Below are 26,227 nucleotides of genomic sequence, written 5' to 3'. Positions count from 1 at the left end.
TGACCAGGGATTTAACCGGGGCCCTTGGCATGGGCAGCGCAGAGTGTTATCCACTGTGCCACCAGGGAAGTCCCCTTGTTCCTGTAATTTCTTACAGCCTAAGTAAAATGAGCTTTCCAAGTTGTTCTTAACAAGAAGGGTGATCCAAACTATCAAATTTACAATTACTGGCGTAGAGCTCCATCCTGCTGAAAAGTTTTCTCGTTTTTGTTCTCTTATGGAATATGGATGCAGGATTCTATTTTTAATTAAAAGTTGTTTTGGATTTTCCTGGACCAGCCAGGGCAGATAATCATATGGGTGGGGGAGGGGTTTGGGTGGCTTCTAAGATTTCTTAGCTCAAGACTGTCCTCTTCTGTTGTTACAGTGAAGTGCAGTTTTTAAAATAAATGACCTTCTATTAATATTGACACCATTTAATGATACTATCTTCTTTCCCTGGGGCCCACAGTTTCAGCTGGTTCCTTCTTTATTTTACTACTATGCCTCCAAGGGAGACTTCCCCCTTCCAAAGTGCCTCCTTCTCTTCCAGAAGAGGTGTCTTTCCAAGGCTGCTGCCTCTGGTCCTCTGCATTTCCAAGCCCCTTCCATTCACTTCCCCAGTAGCCAGTACTCTGATCCACCAGGCCACAGACCCATCCTCAGCATTTCCTCACTCAGGGTGGACCGTCTCCTGGGAGAAACTTAGGTGATATATTATCTGTGTTCTGCCACCACTAAAATCTTGTCACAGGCTCCTTCCTCTCTTATGCTTAACCCTTGCCTTTCTCACCCTCTGGCGTGGCCTTCTGAGCTGATGTTTAATTATGTTCCCCACTTACACATAAAGTGAAGTTTGTAGGATTTTCTGTCTTCTGGTTATGATGTAAGAGTGGGTTATCCCTTGTCCTATTAGAACCCCAAACAACGATAACACTTTTTTTTTTTTTTTTTTTTTTTGCGGTACGCGGGCCTCTCACTGTTGTGGCCTCTCCCGTTGCAGAGCACAGGATCCGGACGCGCAGGCTCAGCGGCCATGGCTCACGGGCCCAGCCGCTCTGCGGCATGTGGGATCTTCCCGGACTGGGGCACGAACCCCTGTCCCCTGCATCGGCAGGCGGACTCTCAACCACTGCGCCACCAGGGAAGCCCGATAACACATATTTTTAACATTTAGATAAAATTATTTTTTAGCTAGCCTTTTACTACTGATTTCTAATTTCACTGCATTTTGCTCAGAGAAACAAATTATAAGGTTTTAATTCTTTGCAAATTGAGACTTCCTTTGTGGCTGCGTACACGGTTAATTTTTCTTTGAATGTCCTGCATGCGTTCTATATCCATTTGAGTTTAGTGATCATACGAAGCAAATCTTCTAGACTTTTTCTTATCTTTTGATCTCTCACTCTCTGAGAATTATATTAAAAAACATGTCATCACTATAGTTCTGTCAGTTGTTGCTTCATGAATTTTGAGGCAATACTGTGAGATACATTTACTCAAGTTCACCACATCTTTGACCACTTGCTCCCTTTACGAGTATAAAATCTTTCTTTGTCCCTTGTTTTCCACCTTGGATTCGATTTTGTCGGATATTAAAACTGTCACCCTACCTTAATGTTTACATATTTAATACATCTATGTCTTGTTTTATAGCTTGTCTTCCCTCTCTTGGTTAGAAAAGTCTCCCCAACCTCTAGGTTGTATTGTAGTCTCTTAAGTCTTCTTCCAAAATTTCTCTTATTTTCCCTATTGTTAATGAGGCCGTGTAAACTGCGACAAAACACATTTACAGAAAATACAGCTTGATTTTAAAGTGATACATTTCCTTAAAATTTCTTAAAAACCGCTTATGCTTCAGCTTCTTACCAGTGATCGCTGAGAGCTTTCTGAGTTTCAGCCTCTGTTACTTCACTGTAAAAAGGTACAAAAGAAGCAAAGACACAAAAATTAGTTTGCTGTTTGTTTCCTTAGTTTCATGATGGCTGACTAAGAGTGCCCCTGTCATGTTAAATTAAGAGAAGTCTTAACACAAAGGAACATTTTGGAAAGGTCATAGATGACCTTCCAAATTTGGGAAATTGTCATAGATGCTGGTTTCTAAAGAAGTGGTTATAGCACCAAGAAAAGAAGGAAAAAACGTGCTTTACTAATAACTAAAAATGAGCAGGGGGATAGACAGGTGGGAGGAGATGTTGCAGCTGAATATAGGTGTGAAGAGAATAGAGGACAGAAATATAAAGATCAAGATGTACATTTGATTTAAAAAGAAAACTGATGATGTTCAATGAACAGAGAGGTGATGCTGTTACGGGGCTGAGAAAGGTGAATCTCAATAAAGAGTGAGAGAGGGCAAAAAGCAGAGGAAAAGTCCAAAGGTATCTACCATTGAAAAGAGGTCATGTTCTAAGTCTGAGGGACCCGGATTTTACTTCAGAAAAACTGAAGGAGAAACAAGGTTTAAACATATTAGTCAATGGTATATGGAAAACGAAAGGGCAAGAACAAAAGGTGTAATGGCATCAGGAAGACGGGCCCAATTTCCCAGCAGGTCAGACTGTAAGGTGCAGTCCACTGGTGGTACTTTATTTTGAAATGGAAGTGAAGATTCCATCTTGCAAGATAAAAGAGATTAGGATGAGGAGATGTTTTCTAATTCTGTATTTTCGGTTTTTAAAACACTTGTTTCCATAGCTTTGATACTTCTTAGCTTTCTGGTTGACCGGCAGGTTGTTTTTGTTCTGAACAAAGGGGATGTAAAGCTGCATTTGCTCCCATTCATGGATCTAATTAGGCATGTTGCCCAAACTATAATAAATCATGGATTTAGTTTTTCTTTGTTAAGGTAGTCAGAGGCCTTCAGGCATGAGTGACTTATTAAAATGTACTCTCATAGTTGGGGATGAATGATCACCCTGGTATTGTCAATCACTCAATAATTTTATATCCCCAAAGCTCTCCCTTGGTTGTTTTGTACTACCCCAAAAATGACATTTTATTCTCGTATTTGTTCACAGACGTGATTCACATTTTGCTATCTAGAGCATAAGGAAATCATTCTAAATTCAGCAATAGTGCCAGTTTGACTAAAAAAAAGTTATTTTCCATATCCACCGGAATGTTAATCGGATTCTTGTTAGAACATGTGTAAGAAGTGGTTTTCATTGTCACAGCTCTTGATGTCAGATTACTAAAACAACTTATGTTTTGTTGTGGGAGCATGGGTGCACGCAGAACCTCCCCAATCACATGAACGCTCTCAGCCCACACTTCATAATACACAGAAATTATTTGTGTTTTGTGGTAACGACTGAATGGCAGGAACAGCAGAATTTCAACGTGGCTGTTCTTTATTTGATTAAATATATTCTCTATTTATTCTTAAAAAAACTAATTTAAGTTAAACGGCAATAAACCATGATAATTTAGAAAACATGTTGAAACTGAGAGTGAAGAGAAATGTTCTCTACGTAAACCACACTGTAAACCATAAAACTTATTTTTGTCAACTGCTTCTCATGACAGTGGCTAGGAATTTGACATTTCTACTACAGTAGGCAAAAAAACATGTAAAATACACTCTCCCACATACCACATCACATCTCTATTTATATTTCCAAACTAAAAGCATTTCAGCCCCCAAAAGTGCTGAGTGTACTGTGTACGTTTACACCAAGAGCTGTAAGTTCATACAAGCCTTACCTTAAGCTGGTGTATTTGTCTGGCCAGGCCCCCTGCCCAGCGCCAAGCCATACTTAATGGATCAGGCTTAGCTCACCAAGAGAAAACCATTGCTCTTGATCCTGAAAGGTGGGGAACTTTTCAGCGAACTCTGGTCAACACGACACAAAACAAAAAACTGTTCTCGGGCAGATTATGAAAACCATTTGAAGCATCCAAGACCACTTATCCACTTCAAAACGTGTCAGCAGCTATTCAACTACTTATGAAAATGAGTTTTGTGAAAATTCATGTAGTTTGAGGCTGAGTATTCTAAAACTAGAAAAGGAATCTTAAATAATCTGTTACGGTACACATGAAAGTGACAGAAACGTGGCTAATTCTCTAACGTTAGCTGAGGTATACATGCTATACAGTTGACTAGATCTCAGAAGATTTATAATAAAAACTTCCCCTTTCCACTTAAAGATCATAAGAAGTCAGCACAATCTGGTCTTCTCCCTGCTGAAAGGGTATTTAGTTTGGGATGTAATGTTTTAAAACAATAATACAAACCTCCTGGGAGAATACCACAATAAATGTCTCAAAAACCACTCAGTTAATCCCAGGGTATAATCCGGCTGTTTTAAATTACTGCAGGGAATATTACGGGCCTTAATGACACTGTAACTGCTCAAAGCCAAAGAAAGCTAGAAAGAGAGGCCAAAAAGATGAGCTCAGAGCCAGCTGAAGTGACAACAAACATGTGGCTGTTTATTAGGATTGGAGAGGTTTAGTCTGCAGATGTTTGTGGTCTCTAGAAGGTTCCAGAGGAATGAGTTGTTATGAAGATTTGCAGAGTTTGATGAGAGCAAGATTCTTCTTGGAGATGGCAGGCCCCAGACAGGGAGGCCCAATGGTAGAGACAGAATTTATAGATTTCTGTGGTCAGATCATACTCTACTGGTTCCACAATGTACATCAACAAATTAATATTGTACGGATGTCATTTCAAAGCCTTCTAAAGACGAGAGTCATTATTGAAGCCATTAGAGCACAGATGGTTCAAACTATATGCAGATATTCATACTTGCATTTTTGCATTATAGCTGCTTTTTTTTTTTTTCTGTTGAACTGTAATGAATTGTCTCATAATCTATTCCATCTTCTTGCCATTAGCAGGCTTTGAATGTTCACAAATAGGAGCAAAGAACTCATTTTCCAGAGCTTTAATCACACAAAGAGGGAATGCCTAATTCTCTAAATGAAATGGTCTGTGATCACTGAAGCAGAGATTTAATATATCACGGCAAATTAGGTAGATTTTAATAATTACTTATCTCCCTGAATACTTTACATATGCTTAAGAAGGAACATAGCCTGTTTGCAAACAGTGAAAACCCACAGCCTATAAAAATCCTTTGAAGAAAATGACAAATAAAAAAGTAAATTAAAAAATGAAATGCATTATATCCTAGACCTCTAGAGACAATTCCTTTGCAGCATTGATTCACAGCTCCATTAAAAATATCAATTAAATCCTTCAGTGAGGTTGAGTAAAAGCTAGAAAATTAACTTTCTGAGCTGCTTTTCGATGATCTGGTTATCCAGATACACCCTCGCATTGTACAAGCTTGATGTAAATTTAAAAAATGATAAAAAGATACTCCTTTCAGGTCTAACTAAGCATATCAGAATTTCAGGCATATTTTTAATATTTTCTTTCTATGTCATAAGCTAAGTTTTCAAAGTGTAAATTTCATGTATCTGTCTCTTCTTTACATACACACATTCCTGGATCCCATATTACCATTACAAATACATGAAAACAATACAAATAAGAAGAACTGTAATTTTTAAGAAAGAAAAACAAAAAACTTGCAGTAATTTAATAAGTTGGTGCCAAGTCTCATTCTTTATATTTAATTGATAGAAATGGCATGCATCAAAGAAAATGCATACTGAGCTTTAATGTGCATAAAATGGATATTAGCATTTTAAAGAGGAAGATTAACACATTAATCCAAGTAATTTTCATATATTGCTTCTAATAAAATCTTCACAGTGCAAAACTCTTAATGAGGCTAATCATACACATTCCATTTAGTGGGACAATTAGGGATAACGTAAAAGTATTTCTTTTTCATAGGTTTTCTAAGATTTATGCTTTTTGCTTATTAAAAATAAAAATGGGAATTGCATTTCAGTTCTTCATAAGAAAATGTTGAAAATGCAAATAGCCTTTCTCATGTTATCATGTAGGTATAAATTATTGAGAAGGTGTTGCCCACTGTGGAGAACTTAAGTCCTGAGGGGGTGGCAGTCATGGGAAGGAGGGAATAGAAAAATAAACAAATGGAAAAAGTATACAAAACTTGAACACTTCAAACCCAGGCCTCCTCCCTCCCAGCTTCTCATGAATTATAGATGACATACACCAGAGTAATTACGAAAATCTCATCTAAGTGCTTTCATGTCAGCATTTACTCAGGAGTAGGAGATGCCTCTGGAGCAGTTTCTTTCAAGCCTCCAAGTCATCTCTGTATTGCTCGTAGACAGACCGTAGGGCATGGAGTGCTTCGACAGTTACCCTGAGCTTGCCAATACCTCCACCATCTGCTCGAGCATCCAAAACTAGGGAGAAGATAGCAGAAAAGTGTTAATATCATTCAACAGATTTTTCTTCAGAGAGCCTAGCTGAAACAGTAGTTGAAAAGATGAAAACAGCTCTACAGAAGTCCAAAGTTCACTGGTATCTCAGAAATCTAAAAATCAAAGCTTGTCATGTGTGTATGAGTGTGTATACACATTTCAGATGTACTGTATGTATGTATACATATTGCTTGTAGAGTTAAAACTAATGATCTAATCCTGAAGTTTATCCAGTGGAAAGGCTATAGGATAATGATTCTCACAGAATCAGAATTTCTTAGTAGGAAATAAAAGTCTAAAAGGGATCAAGATATGACAACGAAGAATTTGTTCTAACATACCGTGTTAACAAATATCAGAATGGCAACTTACTGTAAAGAAATTACATGATCATTATTTGAAATGGTTATTTTTATATTTTTAAAGATTTTTTTTTGATGTGGACCATTTTTAAAGTCTTTATTGAATTTGTTACAATATTGCTTCTGTTTTGTTTTGGTTTTTTGGCCACAAGGCATGTGGGATCTTAGCTCCCCGACCAGGGATTGAACCTGCACCCTCTGCATTAGAAGGTGAAGTCTTAACCACTGGACCGCCAGGGAAGTCCCCTGGAATGGTTATTTGTCTTTCTAAGGAAAACAATCCATTTAAAATAGATTATATGTGAAATTAGAAAAAGTTAAAATGGCAGACCCAGAATCTTAAGGTCTATGGATTGGCTTTGAGGGTCTATGAACTGATGTTGCAAGAAAGTAGATGCAAAATTTTGAGCGTCTGTGGGCTTTTCTGGGAAGGAGGCACAGCTTTAGTGGTGTATCAAAGGCAGACTGTTTGATAATTCTCTGAGCTCAGTGGTGGGGGCCAAATGGGATGCTGATTCAGACCCCAACCCTCTGTGAACAGCGATAACCTACTAGTGACTCCAGGCCAGAATTTTGGACTTTGTAAGTCTTGACAGCACTTATGAGTCTATATAGTTTCCTATGTATTTTCCTCGTGGTTTTCCTTGAACTTTTAATATGTGTGTGTGTTTAATTCCAAGAAAATTTGTAAGGAAACCTTCAAATAAAACTTAGTATACAAAGACTTAGGTGGAGAAATGAGCAGGCAGGGAGATTGCAGGGGAACAAATGGTCCCCAGCGCACTGCCGAGCCTTCACCTCTTCTTTGGAACGCCTCACTTCTATGTCTGGCACAGAGCAACGCATTAAAAACCTAACCTTACCAGCGTTTAATTTTCTGACTCTTTCCCAGAACAAGGCCACAATAGCTGTCTCTATCAGACCAATATGATCATCTGTGGTCTTGCAGAACGAGAAGATGGCTTTTGAAACAGCACTGACTGTAGAAAAGATAAAGAATCTAAAGCACAGATAATTTTGAACATTTCTGTCAGACTCTCTTGGTTCTGGGTGTTTTTAATAGGATTTAGGTTCGTATTTTAATCCTCTCATCTTTTTCTTCTGTGCCTGCCAAAGTTGTGATATGTGTGTGATATGTATAGTTTATAAAATTTCCCAGAATAGGTTTCTAATTTGGTTACTTGGTCTAATTTGGTTAATTATTTGGCTTGATCCTGACTTTTGAGCACTTGACACACATCCAGGACAAGCAGCTTGACATGTGAACCACAGCTGAACTACGGTGTAAGCAGAGTGCCTGGCACTTAAGAGGTGCTCAGTTAAGTGCTCATTTAATGCATGAATAAATGAGTAAACAAACCGTGTACATTTTTCCAGTGATGGATGGCTCTGCTGACTTAAGAAATGAGATTAGGACTCAGCCTCGTTTCTTCATTTATTGTACAGCCCAGGCCATCCCTGATTATTATTTTTAAAAGTCTTGATTTCATAAAGTACAGTGCCTTCAGCATGTTCTAAATATGTTATATAAGGATAAGGGGTAGAAATTAGGCATTGTTGGGACTCACACCTGGTGAGGTGAAAATCTAGAAGAGCACTTTTTGTCAGGAATCCCTAACTCCTCCCTGAATCCTGATGAGAAGCAAGTGACCAAAACTACTCAGTTATTTGCAGTGACTATATCACCGGACTGTAACATTGAAGTAAAGAGAAGCCTTGCAGAACACACTGTAATGATCACTCAGAATAACATGCCTTAGCTGAAATAAGGGTTGACAGCATGAGGCTTCTAGAAACAACATTAAAAAAAAATCCAATGGCCACATTTTTGTCCCCCACAACCCCCGCCCCACAATACTAACAAAATGAATAATTCCTTGAGAAACACAATTAATTATTTTTAAATTTCTGTTGATTCAAAGGAAGGCAGAGAAGGAGGGTAAGGGGGGGATGTAGGGAGAAATTCCAGCCTCAACAAAACATCAGCTTGAGTCGCAAAGGATTCAACTAGTGTGTGACTCAACGTCCTTGCAGCCAGCAAAAAGAAGGTTTTAATAAAGAATTTGGATTTCAGCAATTGCTGGTTGTACAGATTGAGCAATACTTCCACCCATACCATCAATACTTTGCTCGATGATGTCTCTCCCTTCCCGAAACATGTCGGCGAGGTCAACGTTAGCAATGCCGATGTCCTCACACTCCAGATCCTGCTCATCCTCTGGAGGGTCACTGACCACAGTGAAGCGAACGCTGAGAAGGGAAAGAACACAGAACATCGCTACAAAGTGAGAAAAAAAAAATCACAAATGAAACAAAACTCCTGAATGGGTTTTTATCACAAACTGTGAAATCTCAGTTTCCAATTATTCCAATAAAAAGAAAATTATATAAGTTATTATATGAACGATTAGAATTATTATAGCACACCCAGACTTCACATGAACACTAATTCACTTTTCTAAGCACTGATTATCATTTATCACTAGAATCTGAGAAAATTACTAGGCGAAGAGAAGAACCAGATGTTCACTCTATTATACATTATCTGATCATATTTTGACATGTCTACTTTTAAGGCTAAAAGGATCAAGTGAATAAAGACCAGGGAGGTTAGGGCAGCTTTTTCAACAGAAATGCAACATTTTCTATAGAAATGCACAACTTTGGAGTTTCTACTAAGCAATTTAACCAACTGTGTTCTATATATTCTTAATTATGTTAGCTAAATGTTGTAGCTCTACCCAATAGCTATACGAAATGTTTGTATTAGTTCAGCAATCTTTCAACTTACAGTCATAGCATCCAAGTTTTATTTTACTTTTAGACATATAATTGGAGGGTTCTGATGGAACTGATTTGAATTAGTGGCTTGTGTTGAGGCCAAACACACTTGGACTGACCAAATGACAGGAATTTACAGTTAAGTACTCTTTTGATATGTCTTGGCAGCATAGCTTAAACCACGAATGCTTGTAAACGACCATTTTAACCATTTTCAAAATCTATCCATCCCAAATCAGAAACAAAACAAGAAACTTGTTTCTTAGATAACATTGTTAGGTAAAAACCTAAGTCTCTGGGATGTCATGCCTTGAAAAATATGCACGATTAAAATCCTTTCCAAATGTTTACAGGTAAACATGACAATATTTTAAAATAATTTGCTAAAAGTATTCAACATTTCATTTCTTTACTAAGTCCCTGTTTTTCCATAGCAATACATTCTGATCAGGAAATAGAAAGATGGATATTTTATATGATGCATAAAATAGATAAATTAAGATTAAGTGGTTGAAGGGCATCCGTTCTGGGTTCAAATTTCTGCTTTCCTATTAATTAGCTGTGTGACCTTGTACACATTACTTAACCTCTCTGATCTCAGTTTCCCTATCTGTAGAATAGTAATGGTTCACTGGGCTCTTGTGAGGATTGGATGAGATGATACATGTAAATGGTGCCTGGAACACATTAAGCACTGAGTAAATGTTTGCTCTTTTATTATTACTATTTTTAATCTAGATAGAGCTCCTTAAGCTTCTACATTTCTAAGGGAAGAGAAAAAGAATACATGGGAAAGGCTTGTCTCAATTGAAAACCGAGACAACCAAATTATACAATGACTGTATCACTCATTAAACAAGAAGAATGATGATGAAAGATATTGTCCTAAAATGAATATACTTAGAAAAGAAGGAATTAGAAGTGATATTTGACACACATTTTACACCCACAAGACTTACAGAAAGGATGGAGGCTACAAGATTGTAGTAATATTAAGTGTTATCCTTATATAATGTCTCATATCTAAGGATAATTATCTATATACTTTACAAATGCATACCATTACCTCCACTGAATATATGAGAATTCTGAGAAAAAAAGAAAAAAAAACCCTTCTAAGTGCCAGAGAAAGGGCTAAAAACAAAACATGCAATATTTCTGGTTTAGATTCTATAGAGAGCAAAATGAGATGTCAAATACAAAATTAAGAAACTAAAGTTAGGCTCTAAAGGGAGGAAGGTACACTAAAATAATTTAAAAACTACAGCTTGGCTTCAGCTAAACTGTACATACACATACACGGACACACACAGACACATCTTATCTTACCTTGAACCCTGCCAAAACAAAGAGATGGAACCTTGCTTTCCGTGCTGGAGAGGCTTCACTAACCAGCTTAAATGTCATCTCCTCCGGTTTGCCTTCATGTTATTATTACTTTTTTTATTCCTACTTTTTGTTTTTGGCCGCGCTACAAGGCTTGTGGGATCTTAGCTCCCTGACGAGGGATCGAACGCAGCCCTGGCAGTGGTACCGCGGAGTCCTAACCACTGGACCGCCAGGAATTCCCTTTATGTTATTTTCCATTTTAACAGCTTGTTTAGCTTTCTCCTAGTACCTATTGTAATATGTAATTGGTTGATTTGTTTACTTGTTGTCTGTCTTCCTCAGTGGAATGTATACTCCATGAGTGCAAAGATATCCTCTTGTTCAGCATTTTAGTTCCTGATACTTAGGTAGGGATCATAAATATTTGTTGAATTACTACATGAACTGCAAAATGGAAGTCCTAGTTGAAGGCTGGCTCATTTGGGGAAGGTTGACTGGAGAAGGCAGGCCTTGGGCTGGGCCTCAAGATTTAGACCTCAAACGTAACCTGCTGTCATTTAGGAAACCAGAAGGCACTGAAACTCCTTAGATCATTTAGCAGTTTTCATTCTTTCCTCATTCTGAAATAGTTCGTTTTTATATGAAACAGGATAGAAGAGCCTAAGGGCTCACCTGTGAGTTTTACATACTGGAGTGCTGATAGTTAAGTTGGATCTGTACAGTAGAACACTGTGAAAGGGAAGAAATGAAACCAAAAAGGAACCTTAAGTCGGTGTCAAAACCATGACTTCAAATAAGTAATTTCCAGACTCCCATTTCAATGTGTTGCCTCCCTTTTAAAGTGACGCTTGTATATTTGCAAATATAGCATGGGACCGAATGCAAAGGTACTATATGTGATTCATTATACAATGCACATCATCTTATGTGTGTCAGAGAAGATTGGCCAAACTTATCTAACTGTGGCTCTATAAGTTATCACCAATGTTCAAGGGGGCTACTGTCTGAGAAAATGAATTCTTATAAACTAGGAGGTACTTTAAGTAATGTGACCTCAGAGTACTTAAAAAAGGTGAGAACATTCACTGGAATAACAGTTGTCTTTTGGTTGTGGAAAAATGTAAATGTAAACTCCTTTTTTTTCCCCTTAAGAAAATGATACTGTCAAAGGAGAGAAATGGGACAGGGCTATTCTCCCATGATGGCCCCATCCCTCCCCTGGCAGTCCGATGAGCACGTGGCCGGCGCTCCAAGCCCTCAGCTGTCATCAGCCCCGAGCCAGTCACTCTGCACCTGCAGTGCCTCTTGCAGTATCTAAAATGACATGAACATTTGTGCCTCTGTGGGCATTTAAAAATTTTTAGGGAAACAATGATGGGAGAGTGGGAGTCATTACAGCTATGGTGGACTTTTTTTTTATTTTTAAAGTTCAGTTCTGGGCAGTGATGACCCAGCTTCTTGACCACAGAGAAGTAGATGACATGGCCAGTGCCGTTTAATCACTAGTGACCTGGGATATCCCAGGGGGCCAGTGGTATTTGAGGTGGCCTTGAAAGAAGCTGAAGTATACAAAGTAGGTAAACCTGAGTGATTATCTACCGTCCTGGGAAAAACAGAACCTCAGGGCAATTAATAGGGTTTTCCTACTCTTTCTTCAGAATCAAGATCCAAGGAGGGACTTCCCTGGTGGTCCAGTGGTTAAGAATCCTCCTTCCAATGCAGGGGACACAGGTTTGATCCCTGGTCGGGGAACGAAGATTCCACATGCTGTGGGGCAACTAAGCCCACGTGCTCTAGAGCCCACACACCACAACTAGAAAGCCCACGTGCTGTAACTACTGAGACTGAGTGCTGCAACTACTGAGCCCGCATGCCACAACTAGAGAGCCCGCACACCGCAACTACTGAGACTGTGTGCCACAATGAAGATCCTGCATGCTGCAACTAAGACACGACGCTGCCAAATAAATAAATATTAAAAAAAAAATCCAAGGAAATAATACATGTATTTCAAGGAGTTAAAGAAAAAGCCACTGTCAGATCCTAAGAGCTAAGAATTTCAGTTTCATTTCATGAAACAGAAGATCAGATGCTAGTTTGGAAGCTCTTTTGAAAAATATAATGTCGTTAATGTTCACTTCCTGACGTCTAGGAAACAGATGAACCTCAGTCTCTTTCTCAGGTGGGGGACGGGTAAGTGCTGGTTTGAGGCAGTGAGAGGCTTTGTCACTGATGGGCCATAAAGGCAAGGAGAAGAGGACAATCGGGAGATAACGGGTCCACCCAGGCCAACGGGAACAAGCCAGCAGAGGGGCGTTGGCGAAGCCCCAGCTCAGGGGTTGATGGGTAGCACTTAAATAACTCCTCAGACTGCATGGATGGGAGCTCAATCAAAAGTATGAACTTATTTATTTATTTAAAATTATTTATTTATTTATGGTTGCATTGGGTCTTCGTTGCTGTGTGCGGGCTTTCTCTAGTTGCGGCGAGTGGTGGCTACTCTTCGTTGCGGTGAGCGGGCTTCTCACTACGGTGGCTTCTCTTGTTGCGGAGCATGGGCTCTAGGCACATGGGCTTCATTCAGTAGCTGTGGCTCACGGGCTCTAGAGCGCAGACTCAGTATTGTGGCTCATGGGCTTACTTGCTCCGCGGCAGGTGGGATCTTCCCGGACCAGGGCTCGAACCCGTGTCCCTTGCACTGGCAGGCGGATTCTTAACCACTGCGCCACCAGGGAAGTCCAGCAAGAATTTATTAAGATCAGGTTTTTTTCCTTCTCGAAAGGGTAAAATTTCTCTACTGACCAAAAATGCAAAGTGTCCTGTTCAAGTTTGCCCCCCAAAAGCATTAAAAATAACATGAAATGATGAACTATTAAAAAGTGCTAGTGAGGTAAAAATTAGTATGAAAGGCTGATGAGCTATTACAAATAATAATATTACTCCTGCTTATAATGACGGCAATGAATACTTACTGTGCACTTACTCTGTGTCAGGCGCTATTCTATCCATCTTACACATATCATCTCATTTAATCTTTACAACCACCCTGTATTATCTCCATTTTACAGATGCAGAAAGTGAGGCACAGGGTGGTTGTCTGAGGTCAGACAGCTAGTAAGTGATAGAACAAGAATTTATATTCCAGCCATTGAGTCCAGAGCGCCCCCTCGGGGCAATCACTGTTAGGTGCTTTACACTTATACCTGACTGACAATGGGATACTTTATATACTACACTGTACAGTCTTTTGGTTTGCAAAGCACGATAGGATCTTTACAGTTACTCTGTATGGTAGGCAGGGCTGTGATATTTCTAGGAGGAAAGAGACCCAGAGAGGTCACATACTCATTCAAGGACACTGAGTGAATCAGGGAAGTAAGGTGTTCTGCTTCCTCATCTTGTGCTTTTCTTTCCCCACCACACCACGCTACAGAGATCTACTTTGTATAAACCGCCAGATAATTTAGAATGCTTAAATGTACCTTCTATTAGGCATCTCTTGTTTAAGTAGTATAGCTTTTAAGATGTCTCTCTTGGCTTGGTTGTTTTCTTTATCCACGTAGATCACTAAACCAAAAAAAAAAAAAAATCCACAAGAAGTCACTCAGGAATATGCTACATTAGTACCATTCTGTATTTGTATAAATACCTGTTTTTAGAGACGCAAGTCATACCACCTCACTTGTACGCAAGGGAAAAGAAAGCCGCGCTGGAAACCAGAATCAAATCTGAATAGTCATGTGATCTAATGTCATGTCACTGGCAGGTTTACGTGCACACTGTCAGAAAAGATACAAGCAACATCTAAGAGTGCCACATCGCTGTCACTGCCTGTTAATGGCAGTGGCAGTCGTGACAGTAAAAGCCAGCGGTCTTTATTGCTTTGTATTTGAGGGATTTACTGCATTTTCTTTCACCCAAGAAGCAAGTGATATGATAATGTATGGCAGAGAGCTTGTCCTTCCTGACAGCCCTGGTAATTTAATCCTTCTCTCCTGCCACAACATGCAATAAAAGAGGCATCCTAGCGCAATGGGTTGAGGAAATCCACACACTGACGCTTGCTGGTGGTTGGGTGGGGGTACGGCATAGACCTGTGGTGGAAGGGAGAGAGAGAGGCTTTTTAGGGTGTGAAGTTTGTCTTTGGTTTTCAAAGGTTCACGCTGGCATGCAGGAGTGTGGTTAGACTTTACTTGGCTGAAATATAAGATTAGGTAACTCATCTAAAGACCCACCAGGAAGAAGACAGTGAACACGTGAAACTGTAAATGTCTGCACTTTGGGAAAATGGCATCTCAGAGTGTGAACACTCTAATTTTCATTCTGATTACTTTTTCTCAGCTCGGTAGCCTTTCCGCCATGCGTTAACTTCTGAAGACATTTCTTTTTCAGGTGCCATTTTGGAGTTAAAGTCTCTCCTGTGACCAGATCTCAATTTAGAGATAATCCCTGATCAAAAATACACAAAGGGTGAAAAGATACCATGACAGTTCTAAAGCCAGGTTACGTTGGGAACAAACATATTTCATACTGAGAATGTTTCCCTGGACAATTTGAGTTCAATCTCAAATTATGATGCTATCAACTCATTTAATCGTTGGCTAGTTGAGCAAATATTAGCCGAGGGCCAGGGATGGCACGTGCTGGGCACTGAGTGAGGCACAAAGGTCTGTGTGGAGGTGGGCTGGTAGTTTAAGAGAAGGAAGAACCAAGGTCAAACAGCAGCTCTTAGCTTTTTGCTCTTTGCACGATACCATATTAGTAAATGTGACCGATGATACAGGTTACTGAGATTTACAGGAATCATAAAGGACAAAGCGTTCTTGTAAATTTTGTAAATATAGTGTTTTACTTATCAATGCTAGAAAGGCATGCTTTTAAAAAAAGTCATGCTTTTCCACTAATGCTGGGAGATGGGACCTCATTTGGCCACCAGTACACCAAGCTAAATTTGAACTTTTTTTTTCCAAATCGGAATTTTTTGTTTTTGCTGTTAATTACCAATTCAAGATATGGTAGACCATATCCTTTCTGACTTCAGAGTTCTAAAACTTTTAAGCCATACTGGCCTACATTTCTTTTGTGATAATTTTTCTCAGTTTTACTGAGATATAACTGACATATAACATTGTACAAATATTAGGTGTACAACATAATGATTTGATATATGTATATATTGCAAAATGTTTATCATAGTGAGTTAACATCCATCACCTCAAATGGTGACAATTTTTTTTACTCTCTTAGCAACTTTCAAATACACAATACAGTGTTGTTAATTATAGTGGTCTACATTGCTTGAAGACAAGGGTAATCTCAGTGATTTAAAACAAAAAAAAAAGACTGAATTCAACGTCTAGCATCCAAATAGTCTTTCAATTAAACTAGACCAGTTCTGATGAATCTCAACAGCTTGAAAAATTTTTTTAATGTGATAAAATATACATAACATAAAATTTAGTATTTTAAGCATCTTTAAGTATACAGCTTAGTGGCATTCAGTACATTCACACTGTTTTGCAGCCATCTCCACTATCCATCTCCAGAACTTTATCATCATCTCCAACTGAAACCACACCCACTGAACAGTAACTTCCTACTCCCTCCTCCTCTCAGCCCCTGGTAACCACTATTTTACCTTCTGTCTCTATGACTGTGACTATTCTAGATACCTCTTATAAGTAGAACCATATAATATTTATCCTTCTGTGTCTGGCTTATTTCAATTAGCATAATGTTTCCAAGGTTCATCTATGGCATGTGTTAGGATTTCATTCCTTTTTAAGACTCAGTAATGTTCCTGTATGTACATGTATATACACATACACACACATACATACAAACACAGCACATTTTGTTTATCCATTTGTCTTTTGATGGATATTTAGGTTGGTTTCACCTTCTGGCTATTGTGAATAATGCTGTGATGAACATGGTGTACAAACATCTGTCAGAGTCCTTGCTTTTAATTCTTTTGGGTACATTTCCAAAAGTACAATTGCTAAATCTTTGGCAATTCTATGTTTAACTTTTTTTTAAAAAAATCTTTACCATTGAAATTGGTAAAAAAATGGTATAGTTGTGACACCTTCTGCTTCATCCAGTTGACCAGCACACTGTATATCCTATTCTCTTGACAAAGATAAAAATAGTGATGGCCACCATTTATTGAGCGATGTTTATTATGTACTATGTACTACACTCAATACTTTCCTTACTGCAATCACATCTGTTAAGAACCATGCTGACCCACATTTTACAGATGATTAAGCAGACCCAGAGAAGGTAAGTAATTTGCCTCAGGTTACCTAGTTAGAAAGTGGTGGAGCTAGAATTTGAATCCAGGGAGGTCTGCCCCATGGCCTGCCTTCTTAACCTCCATGCTATACCTTCTCCTTCTTCCACATGAAGCCAGAGCTCTTCCTGCTGTTTAAACTGCAACCATGTTGTTAGCACAGACTGGGATGTGAGAGAGAATTCCATTGCTGTATCAAGAGAGGCCATCTCGCCCTCCTTTCACTCTTTCTTAAAGGGATATTGCTTTAGATATTTACATCTGGTCCAGGTATGTTAACCAGTTCTCTTGACTAAACACTTTCAAAAATTCCTTTTCCACAAATAATAAACGCTGGAGAGGGTGTGGAGAAAAAAGAGCCCTCCTATACTGTTGATGGGAATGGAAAATGGTACAGCCACTATGGAGAACAGTATGGAGGTTCCTTAAAAAACTAAAAATAGAGTTACCATATGATCTTGCAATCCCACTCCTGGGCATATATCCAGAGAAAACTATAATTCGAAAAGATACATGCACCCCAATGTTTATTGCAGCACTATTCACAATACCCAAGACATGGAAGCAACCTAAATGTCCATCGACAGATGAATGGGTAAAGCAGGTGTGGTACATATATACAATGGAATATTACTCAGCCATTAAAAAGAGTGAAATAATGCTATTTGCAGCAACATAGACGGACCTAGAGATTATCATACTAAGTGAAGTAAGACAGATAAAGACAAATATCATATGATATCGCTCACATGTGAAATCAAAAAAAAAAACAAGATCAAAATGAACTTATTTACAAAACAAACAGACCCACAGACATGGAAAACAAACTTATGGTTACCAAAGGGGAAAAGGTAGGGGGAGGGATAAATTAGGAGTTTGGGATTAACAGATACACACCACTATATATAAAATAGATAAACAACAGGGGCCTACTGTATAGCATAGGGGACTATACATAGGGGATATTTTGTAATAAGCTATAGGGGAAAAGAATCTGAAAAAGATATCTATCTATCTATCTATCTATCTATCTATAACTGAATCACTGTGCTGCACACCTAAAACTAACACAACATTGTAAATCAACTATACTTCAAAAAAAAAAAATTCCTTTTCGAAAAAACTCAAGCTACTTACTGATGAGTTTGGTTCTCCAAAAGTGTACCAAGTTAGAACTACACAGCTCTCCTGCTTGCACAAACAGGGCCTAGACTGGGGATCTTAATCTAGCCTAATGGTTCTTAGTCTTTAATGCGCATCAGAATCCCTGGAGGATGTGTTAAAAATGCAGATTACTGAGCTCACCTTCAATTTCTAATTCAGTAGGTCTGGGGTAGGGCCTGAGAATTTGCATTTCTAATATCTTCCCAGCTGCTACTGCTGCTGGTCAGGATACCATTGAGAACCAACGTTTGGCCCCAACACTCCTTTGCCTGATTTTTGAGAAGGATCAGGAACTAGTAAACATTTTTTTTGTGTCAAACATGTGGGAGATAGAGACACTTTGGTTACCTCTAATTAGGTCATGATCCCAAGGACATCCATTTGGTGTTCTGAATTAGATGGTTAAAAAAAAAATCTACAATTTCAAAACTTGAAATTCATCCTTTAAAAAGCAATTCTGGTGATTATGAAATGTATCAGAACTCTCCAAAAGTTAAGCTATCTACCTTTCATTCTCATCAGAAATCCCATTTGTTTAGGACTTGCTAGATTTTGACATAAATTTACTGAAAGCATGTGTCTCAAACAAGATACAAACCAGTAGTCCAAATACTTGAGTTGATCTTGAATTGTCTACCATTAAAAACACATCCCTCACTTCTGCAGGCTGGAGAAATCCTTATTTTCTTTATCAGTGTCATTTGGCAGAAGCAGATGGTTTAATTATATAAAGGGTTGATAACCTTGAAGATAACTTTTGTGTTGAAGTGTTATCATCCCCCCAGTCCTTACCTTTGCCAAGTTTTTCCTCCCATTAGTAACAAAATCTAAAGTTCTGCATCCTTTTCATCTTCTGCATTAAACTTTAATTGTTCCAACAGATAGACCATTCAATGCTCAGAGACTAAAGGCCTAGATCTGTATAAGTCTCATAAAAACTCTGGACGATTTCATTAATCTTTTTTCTTCCCACTGTCAACTCCCTAGAAGACTTTATTCAGCCCAGACAACATTCTGTAGACCTACCATTAATCTTATTCTTTTCCAAACTATTTTCTTGCTTTCTCAGCGTTCTCCAAGCAAATTTTTCAAGCCCAATAAAATACAAATGTTTTGTTCTTGCTACCAGTGTCTAGCAAGTTAATTCAACGTTGATTCTTTTCTTTTTTCTTCTACTATTAGTAGCCCTAAAAAGATATATATTTCCTGTATGTGAAACTGGTATTAACACCTCTTAATAAAGAGACTGAATCAGGCTATGCATAATCCTGGGGATCACTAGTCTAAACCTCTCATTTTATGTACCTAATTTAGGCCTCAGTATACAAATCCCTTTTGAATAGACTCAAGTCATAATGCAGGGTAAAAATCATTGCAAGGTTTGGTTAACCTCTCGCCTGGTATGGTGTTCAGATAGAAGCCAGCATGTACTAACTGTCCTTTAAATTTTCTGTCTCAATTAAAACGTCAGTTTGGAAATAAAAGTACTTTCATTAACATTTAATAAGATTTGGAAGATGTAAGCCTACATTTACATTGACCTTTTATATCAAATAACAAGTGAATGGTTAATCATTACAATAATTAGATGAGTGAGATAGTTACTTATTAACCAAAGATTCAAGGAGATTCTCCTGCAATGAAGGAGATGCAAACATAGTAATTTAAAAATAAACACTTTCAGTATGTCCTACTTAAGTGAAAAATAAACCCTCTCCAAGGTTAATGTTATTTCTCAAATTTGCTGATGATCTAGGACTTCATTTTTTCAGATACAGTAGATATAAAACAGCATTAATTTGCTTCTAAGCACAAAGTACAGTCCTCTCCCTTCCCATCAGATAAATATCCTTAAAATTATTTTCAGTTAACCTTGAAAATTCTATATAGTCAAATCTCAATAGGTAGGAATAGAAGCTGCAGAAAGGTACAGTAAACACTTCTAATGAATTAAATTCTAATAGATTACTGGTTTTCTTGTTGATATCAAATGACTAATTCATTAGAAACATAAGCAACTCTTAAAATACCATTTAGATAGTAGGGTATCTTGCAGTAAAAGGAAAACATTTAAAACAACCAAATCAATGCCAACCAACCAACCAATAAACCAACAAAAAGCCTCAAACAGACCTAGGTCACCATGTGAGAATGTACAAAATTCAGGATACTTGAGCATGTGTCACAGGTTTCATCCAAAGAATGATTTGCATTGCTCCTTAAGCAAATGGAAACCTCTGTTCTGCTGCATGGCCAAGTGTCTCAATGTACAACCAATTTCTAAAAAACAATTTTGTTGTCAGTCCAACCAAACAGTCTACTGCTGCCCTTTACAACGAATAATACAAAAACCAGAAGGGCTTGTCTCTTTTCTTGGGTGGTACCTTCGTTAAAATTAGTTGACTAGGGACTTCCCTGGTGGTGCAGTGGTAAAGAATCCGCCTTCCAATGCAGGGGACGTGGGTTCAATTCCTGGTCAGGGAACTAAGGTCCCACATGCCATGGGGCAACTAAGTCCACACTGAACAACTACTGAGCTCGCGTGCTTCAATGAGAGAGCCTGCGCGCTGCAAACTACAGAGCCCATGTGCTCTGGAGCCCATGCACCACAACTAGAGAGGGAAAACCCGCACGCCACAACTAGAGAGAAGCCTGTGCGCTGCAAGGAAAGATCCCACGTGCTGCAACTAAGACCTGACGCAGCCAAAAGAAGAAAAAAAAAGAAGAAATAATAATTTAAAAAATTTGAGGAATATTTTTAAAAAAATTAGTTGACTAAAGAGTTTTTTCATTACTAATAATATCGTAATTATGGCTTACTTTTCTGATACTTTGCAGTTAAAAGATCTCTAGGAAGCTTGAGAAAATATTTTTGGAAATGTTCTATTAGATCAAGTCAATGACAGGAAGGAGAAATCAGATTCTTGTCCTGACCACGTTATTTATTTCCCATGTGACTTCTCAACCCACCTGTTATCACAGAATTATAGAATCTGAGCTGGAAGGGTTCTTAGCACCTTATTCAACAGATAAGACAGGGAATCACGAAATTGAAACACGTTGCCCAAGTTCTCGTAACTAGTAAGAACTGTAGATACGAGGAAGACTAGACCAGATCTCTGGATACTCATGATTACTATTTCAAGCAATGAGCATGTTTCTAAAAATGCCAACTGCAAAACAAACAAACAAACCATGAGCATTTGTAATCCTAGTGGTACAATAGAATGATTATACATGTTGATTAAAATGAAATTTATAGGGCTTCCCTGGTGGTGCAGTGGTTGAGAGTCTGCCTGCCGATGCAGGGGACAGGGGTTCGTGCCCCGGTCCGGGAAGATCCCACATGCCGCGGAGCAGCTGGGCCCGTGAGCCATGGCCACTGAGCCTGCGCGTCCAGAGCCTGTGCTCCGCAACGGGAGAGGCCACAGCAGTGAGAGGCCCGCGTACCGCAAAAAAAAAAAAAAAAAAAAAGAAAAAAAAAGAAGTTTATAAAACTAGTGAGGAAAAAATATTGGTGTTCAACTAGCATGAGATGGCCTGTTTTGCTAAAGATAATGCAACACTCCATCTTTCTGGTTTGTTTTCATATAGGGTTTTTGAAGAGCTTAATAAGCACTTTTAACTTAGGGTCATGGCAGCTTGATATGATCTTTTTACTCCCCTCTAATTATACGCTGATATATACTGTCCTTAAAAACGTCTTAAGGTTGGTTGATCTAAGAATTTACAGGGTGCCTATTGGGTCTATACTGGTCTAGCAGACTTTCATATCAACTAGCTGATAGGTAAAGCCCTAAAAGAGAACACCTGCCTACTGCTATGAAGGGATGTGTGGGTAGAAAATGAAAAAGTATTTTAAGAACTTATATCACTCAATTAAAATCCTGAGCATCTAGAGACTGGGAGAGATATACATGTATATTGTAAAAACATCTATGTGATGACATTGAGCAGAAATGCAGAAATAATTAGGCCATTAAATTGTTAGAATCATATGATAAAGAAACTAGTAGTTTTATTCTCCTTGAAATATCATATTTTTCGATTAAATTCAATTGTAGACACAGGTGGCATTTTTCTATGATATAGCAGGAACATCTAGAAACATAGTTTTCCCACTGTTTTCGTTTTCTTTTAACTGTAGCATTACAGCTGTCCCTCAGTATCAGAGGGGGATTGGTTACAGGACCCTCGCAGATATCAAAATCCGAGGGTGCTCAAGCCCCTTATATAAAATGGTGTAGTATTTGCATATATAACCTGTGCGCATCCTCCTGTATATTTTAAATCATCTCGGATTACTTATAAAACTTACTATCATATAAATAGATGTAAATACTATGCAAATAGTTACCGATGCATGGCAAATGTAAGTTTTGCTTCTTGGAATTTTCTGGAATTTTTTTCCCCAAGTATTTTCCAACGTATTTTAGTTGAATCTGAAGATGTGGAGCCATGGATACAGAGGGCCAACTGTACCTTAAATTTAATTTCTTAATCCTTATGCTACAGGTTTGACTTTTATTAATCTATTCTGACAACACTTCCATGATTTTATGTGAACATTAGAGAAATGTACTTTTTCCCTGTTCCTTTGGCTTCCTTCCTTCATAGACAAAAGTTTATACTATAAATACCATACCTACCATTGCTATAGTTATAGTAGACCCACTGCCCACTCTTGGGTTTTGGAAGTGACACAGGTGTCTCTTCAGCAGGAAGACTGTAGAATCGGCACTCAATGAATAGTCGCTGGATAGTATCATCTGCAGTTACTGGAGAATCATTAAGGCTTAGAGCTATGATCTCAATCCGAATTTTTTCTGATGGCTGTTTTAAAGAGCAAAAACAAAAAAAGATACAGAACAAATAAAACGAACAAAAAATCCTTCACTCTTTTCCACTATCAATTTTAAATAAAACATAAAGGCAGTGGCCTTCACTGATTTCTTTTTTGGAAGGTATTGTACCCTACTGTCTAGTTACACATGATAGATTATTCACGACAGAGAGAGGGAGAATGAGCTTCTAATGCCCCAGGGTTTGAAGTTAACAGTGTCATGGCAATAGTCTCCTGATTTACATTTGAGGCTATAAATACCCCACTAGTAGTCCATCAGGAATGAAGATTATGAGATCTTCATCTCCGATTACTTTCAGAATGACATGTACCAGTTGGCCTTGTTTCAAACTATGTAATGAAATACATGTTTGTCACTGCTTTTATTTACTCTACGGTACCTGAGAAAGTTTTGGTTATTCAGAGATCAAAGCCTGTTGAATACTGTATAGCTACTATGCTAACATAAGTAGCTACGCGAATCCATATTAACTAGGGCTACAGTTCATTCACTTATATATTCTGCCATAACATATTTCATTCAATAAGTAGTAAGTTTTCAAACAAAAGAAAGAAAATTTTTATCGAATTTAACCCATTTTCTTGTAATCTATTTTTATCTCATTTTTACAGAATTAACTAAAAATATGTATTTGTGTAATTTTCATCTCAATCCTTATTTAATAGATTTTGGTGTCACAAACATTATATGAGAGTCACATATGTTTCCTTGAGTAATAATTTAAAACAAATGATGGACTATGACTTAAAAATTAGATCACACTAAGATAATTCCTCGGTTAAATGTTTACATTTGATTTTAAATGTTTACAATTTAAAATTTGTTCTTTATTCCCCCTTAGTAAATCTCTCTTTATTAAATTCAGAGGCATCCTACTATAAATTATATAACTTAAAATAATAATTAAAAATCCTGATACTAAGACCTGCTTATATAACCAACTTTTAGGAATTCATTGTCAGATGTAAATCAGTATGTAAATTCACCATAGTGATTACTATTTTGATATTTCAAAGTATATAATATAATTAATCAAATTGAAAAGCATAGGTACCCTATTGTAAAAATATTCCCATAAAGAACAATTTCCATTGCTGGCAAACCCCCTCAATATTTGATGAAGTAATTTTACCCCCTTCTTTCAAAAGACATTTTCTTTTATTATGTATTCTAAGACACTTTAACTAAAAACCTAAATCTGAATATTTCAATAAGGTTATTTTATTATTCAGTAGATTCATGGAAATTTTACTAGGATGACAGAGAAAATTCCACACCATTCTGTCTCCACTAATACAGGTACAAGGCTGCAGCTGGCAATATTACTAGGATTAGCATAGTATGATGAAATATTTAAAGGAAAATTTTTTCTAAAACCTAATAAATCAAATAACTGCCAAATGTCATTAAAGTGATGGTCTTTGACTTGAATATGCTTTTCATATTCAAATTTGAAAAGAAAGAGATGAAAGCCTGGAAAGGTTACTCGGTTTCAACTAATAACCTCAAGCCCTCTCCGTTCACGTGCATAAAAAATGAAGTTGGCTCTATTGTCTAATCTCACTTCAGAAAAGCCCTTCTCTGCTTGCCGAAGACTAACATGGTAAAGAAAGTATTTTAAATGATATTATTTTTCCTTAAAATGTATTGTGGTTGTCAAAATAGCACGCACACACATATTTTATAATTCTGGCTCAACTGCAGCACAGTGCATAATTAAGTCTTTTACATAACTTGTAATTTGACAAACTTAGAATTGTTATGACAATAGCATAAAACATTCCTGCTTCTGCACAAAAGAATCATTTTTAGAAAATAGCTATAAAAAGGCAAAAGAGGTATACATGGTTATTTCTACATTGTGAGGAGAGGAATTTAAAATTTATCACAGAACCCAATGAAGAGACAAATTAACTTTTAAATAGCAGGGGAACAAAATTTATTTAAGTGGTTTTTAAATTAATAATATATTAACTGTACAATCCCCATATGAAAACTTGCGTTACTGTAAGAACGAACTTGGGCTGTCAAATAAGCCTACATACAAAATAGAATTCTAAATAAATGTAGATACTTGGATCACAGTCAGACAAACAAAATACCGAAACCAAGTAAAGCAAAAGAAAACCTACTGTACGAACCAAAAAAGAAAAAAAAAGCTTTAAAATTATTTTTAGGATGTCTATCTTCTTTCTGGTCTAGATTTTTTTTTCTTTTTTTTTCTGTTATTCCCCCCACCCTGACCCAGCCTCATTACCTCTAGCATGTCCTTTTTAATTCTAACTTAACTGACAGAGTTATTAGTTATCATTTCTTTGTTCCTTTGATGCTACATGAATCAAGCTAAAATAAATCCAAAAAGGGATAAGTTCCAAACAGTATATATCTAGGGAAGCACACCCTGAATAAACAATTTCTAAACATTATAAATTTTGGCTAATTGGGCTAGCCAACTTATTTTTCAACGCTGGAACAATTCTGGTTGTTCTCATGGTTCTGTGAATCAAAAGTTCAACTAGATTATATATGAAGATTTTCAACATTAAGAAGCACATCAACTGACTAGCAGACAACTCCAACTTACTGTCAGAAATGAACTCATGATCTCTTCTCTCCCCCAGTCTCATTCATCCTCTAGATATTTGTTATCTCAGGTGATGACATCACCATCCACCTGGTCACCCAGAACCAGGAGACCCTGGAGCCATTCTTGCAAATCTCCATTTTCACATCCACCATATCCTATAGATCACTCATTCCTGTTCACTTTACTTCCTAAATATTTCAATGTTTCACTGAGCTACAGAAAGCTTAAGATATTTCAACACTGTGTCAGCTACTGGAGATATAAACACAAAACAAGATGCGTTTTTTTCTTTTTTTCTCATTTTTATCTCTAGAGAAACTCCTTCTTTATGTTCTCACATGATCTGAGGAAGGAACTAATTCAACAGTTTCCTAGTAGTAGAAAGTAGTTTTATAGAGTAAGAAGGGAGAAATCAGAAGGAATCATAAAAAATAACTGGTTGGCAGAACTGTAAGCAGACAGGTGGGTGGTACGAGGCTCTAAGTTCAGTTATAGAGGGACTATTATCTTGCTTATTGCATCACTGGTGTGATTATGCAGTACACACTCAAAA

General features: G+C 37.6%; 1 protein-coding gene across 1 annotated transcript in view; it reads right to left on the bottom strand.

Moving 5' to 3' along the window:
* Window positions 1-6,160: 6,160 nt before the first annotated feature.
* Window positions 6,161-26,227, bottom strand: part of RPGRIP1L (RPGRIP1 like) — a gene marked incomplete at its 3' end in the record, with an annotated part of 96,779 nt that continues 76,712 nt past the window's right edge. Inside the window, exons 23-26 of the mRNA XM_082862796.1 lie at window positions 22,872-23,055; window positions 14,246-14,330; window positions 8,770-8,903; window positions 6,161-6,273 (exon numbers count right to left, since the gene is read on the bottom strand). Of these exons, the coding sequence (XP_082718922.1) occupies window positions 6,161-6,273; window positions 8,770-8,903; window positions 14,246-14,330; window positions 22,872-23,055 (516 nt within the window). The remainder of the gene's footprint in view (window positions 6,274-8,769; window positions 8,904-14,245; window positions 14,331-22,871; window positions 23,056-26,227) is intronic.

This window comes from Leucopleurus acutus, assembly GCF_964270905.1.
Source record: "Leucopleurus acutus genome assembly, chromosome: 20".
Lineage (NCBI taxonomy): Eukaryota > Metazoa > Chordata > Mammalia > Artiodactyla > Delphinidae > Leucopleurus > Leucopleurus acutus.
This window is presented reverse-complemented; position numbering and strand designations above follow the sequence as displayed.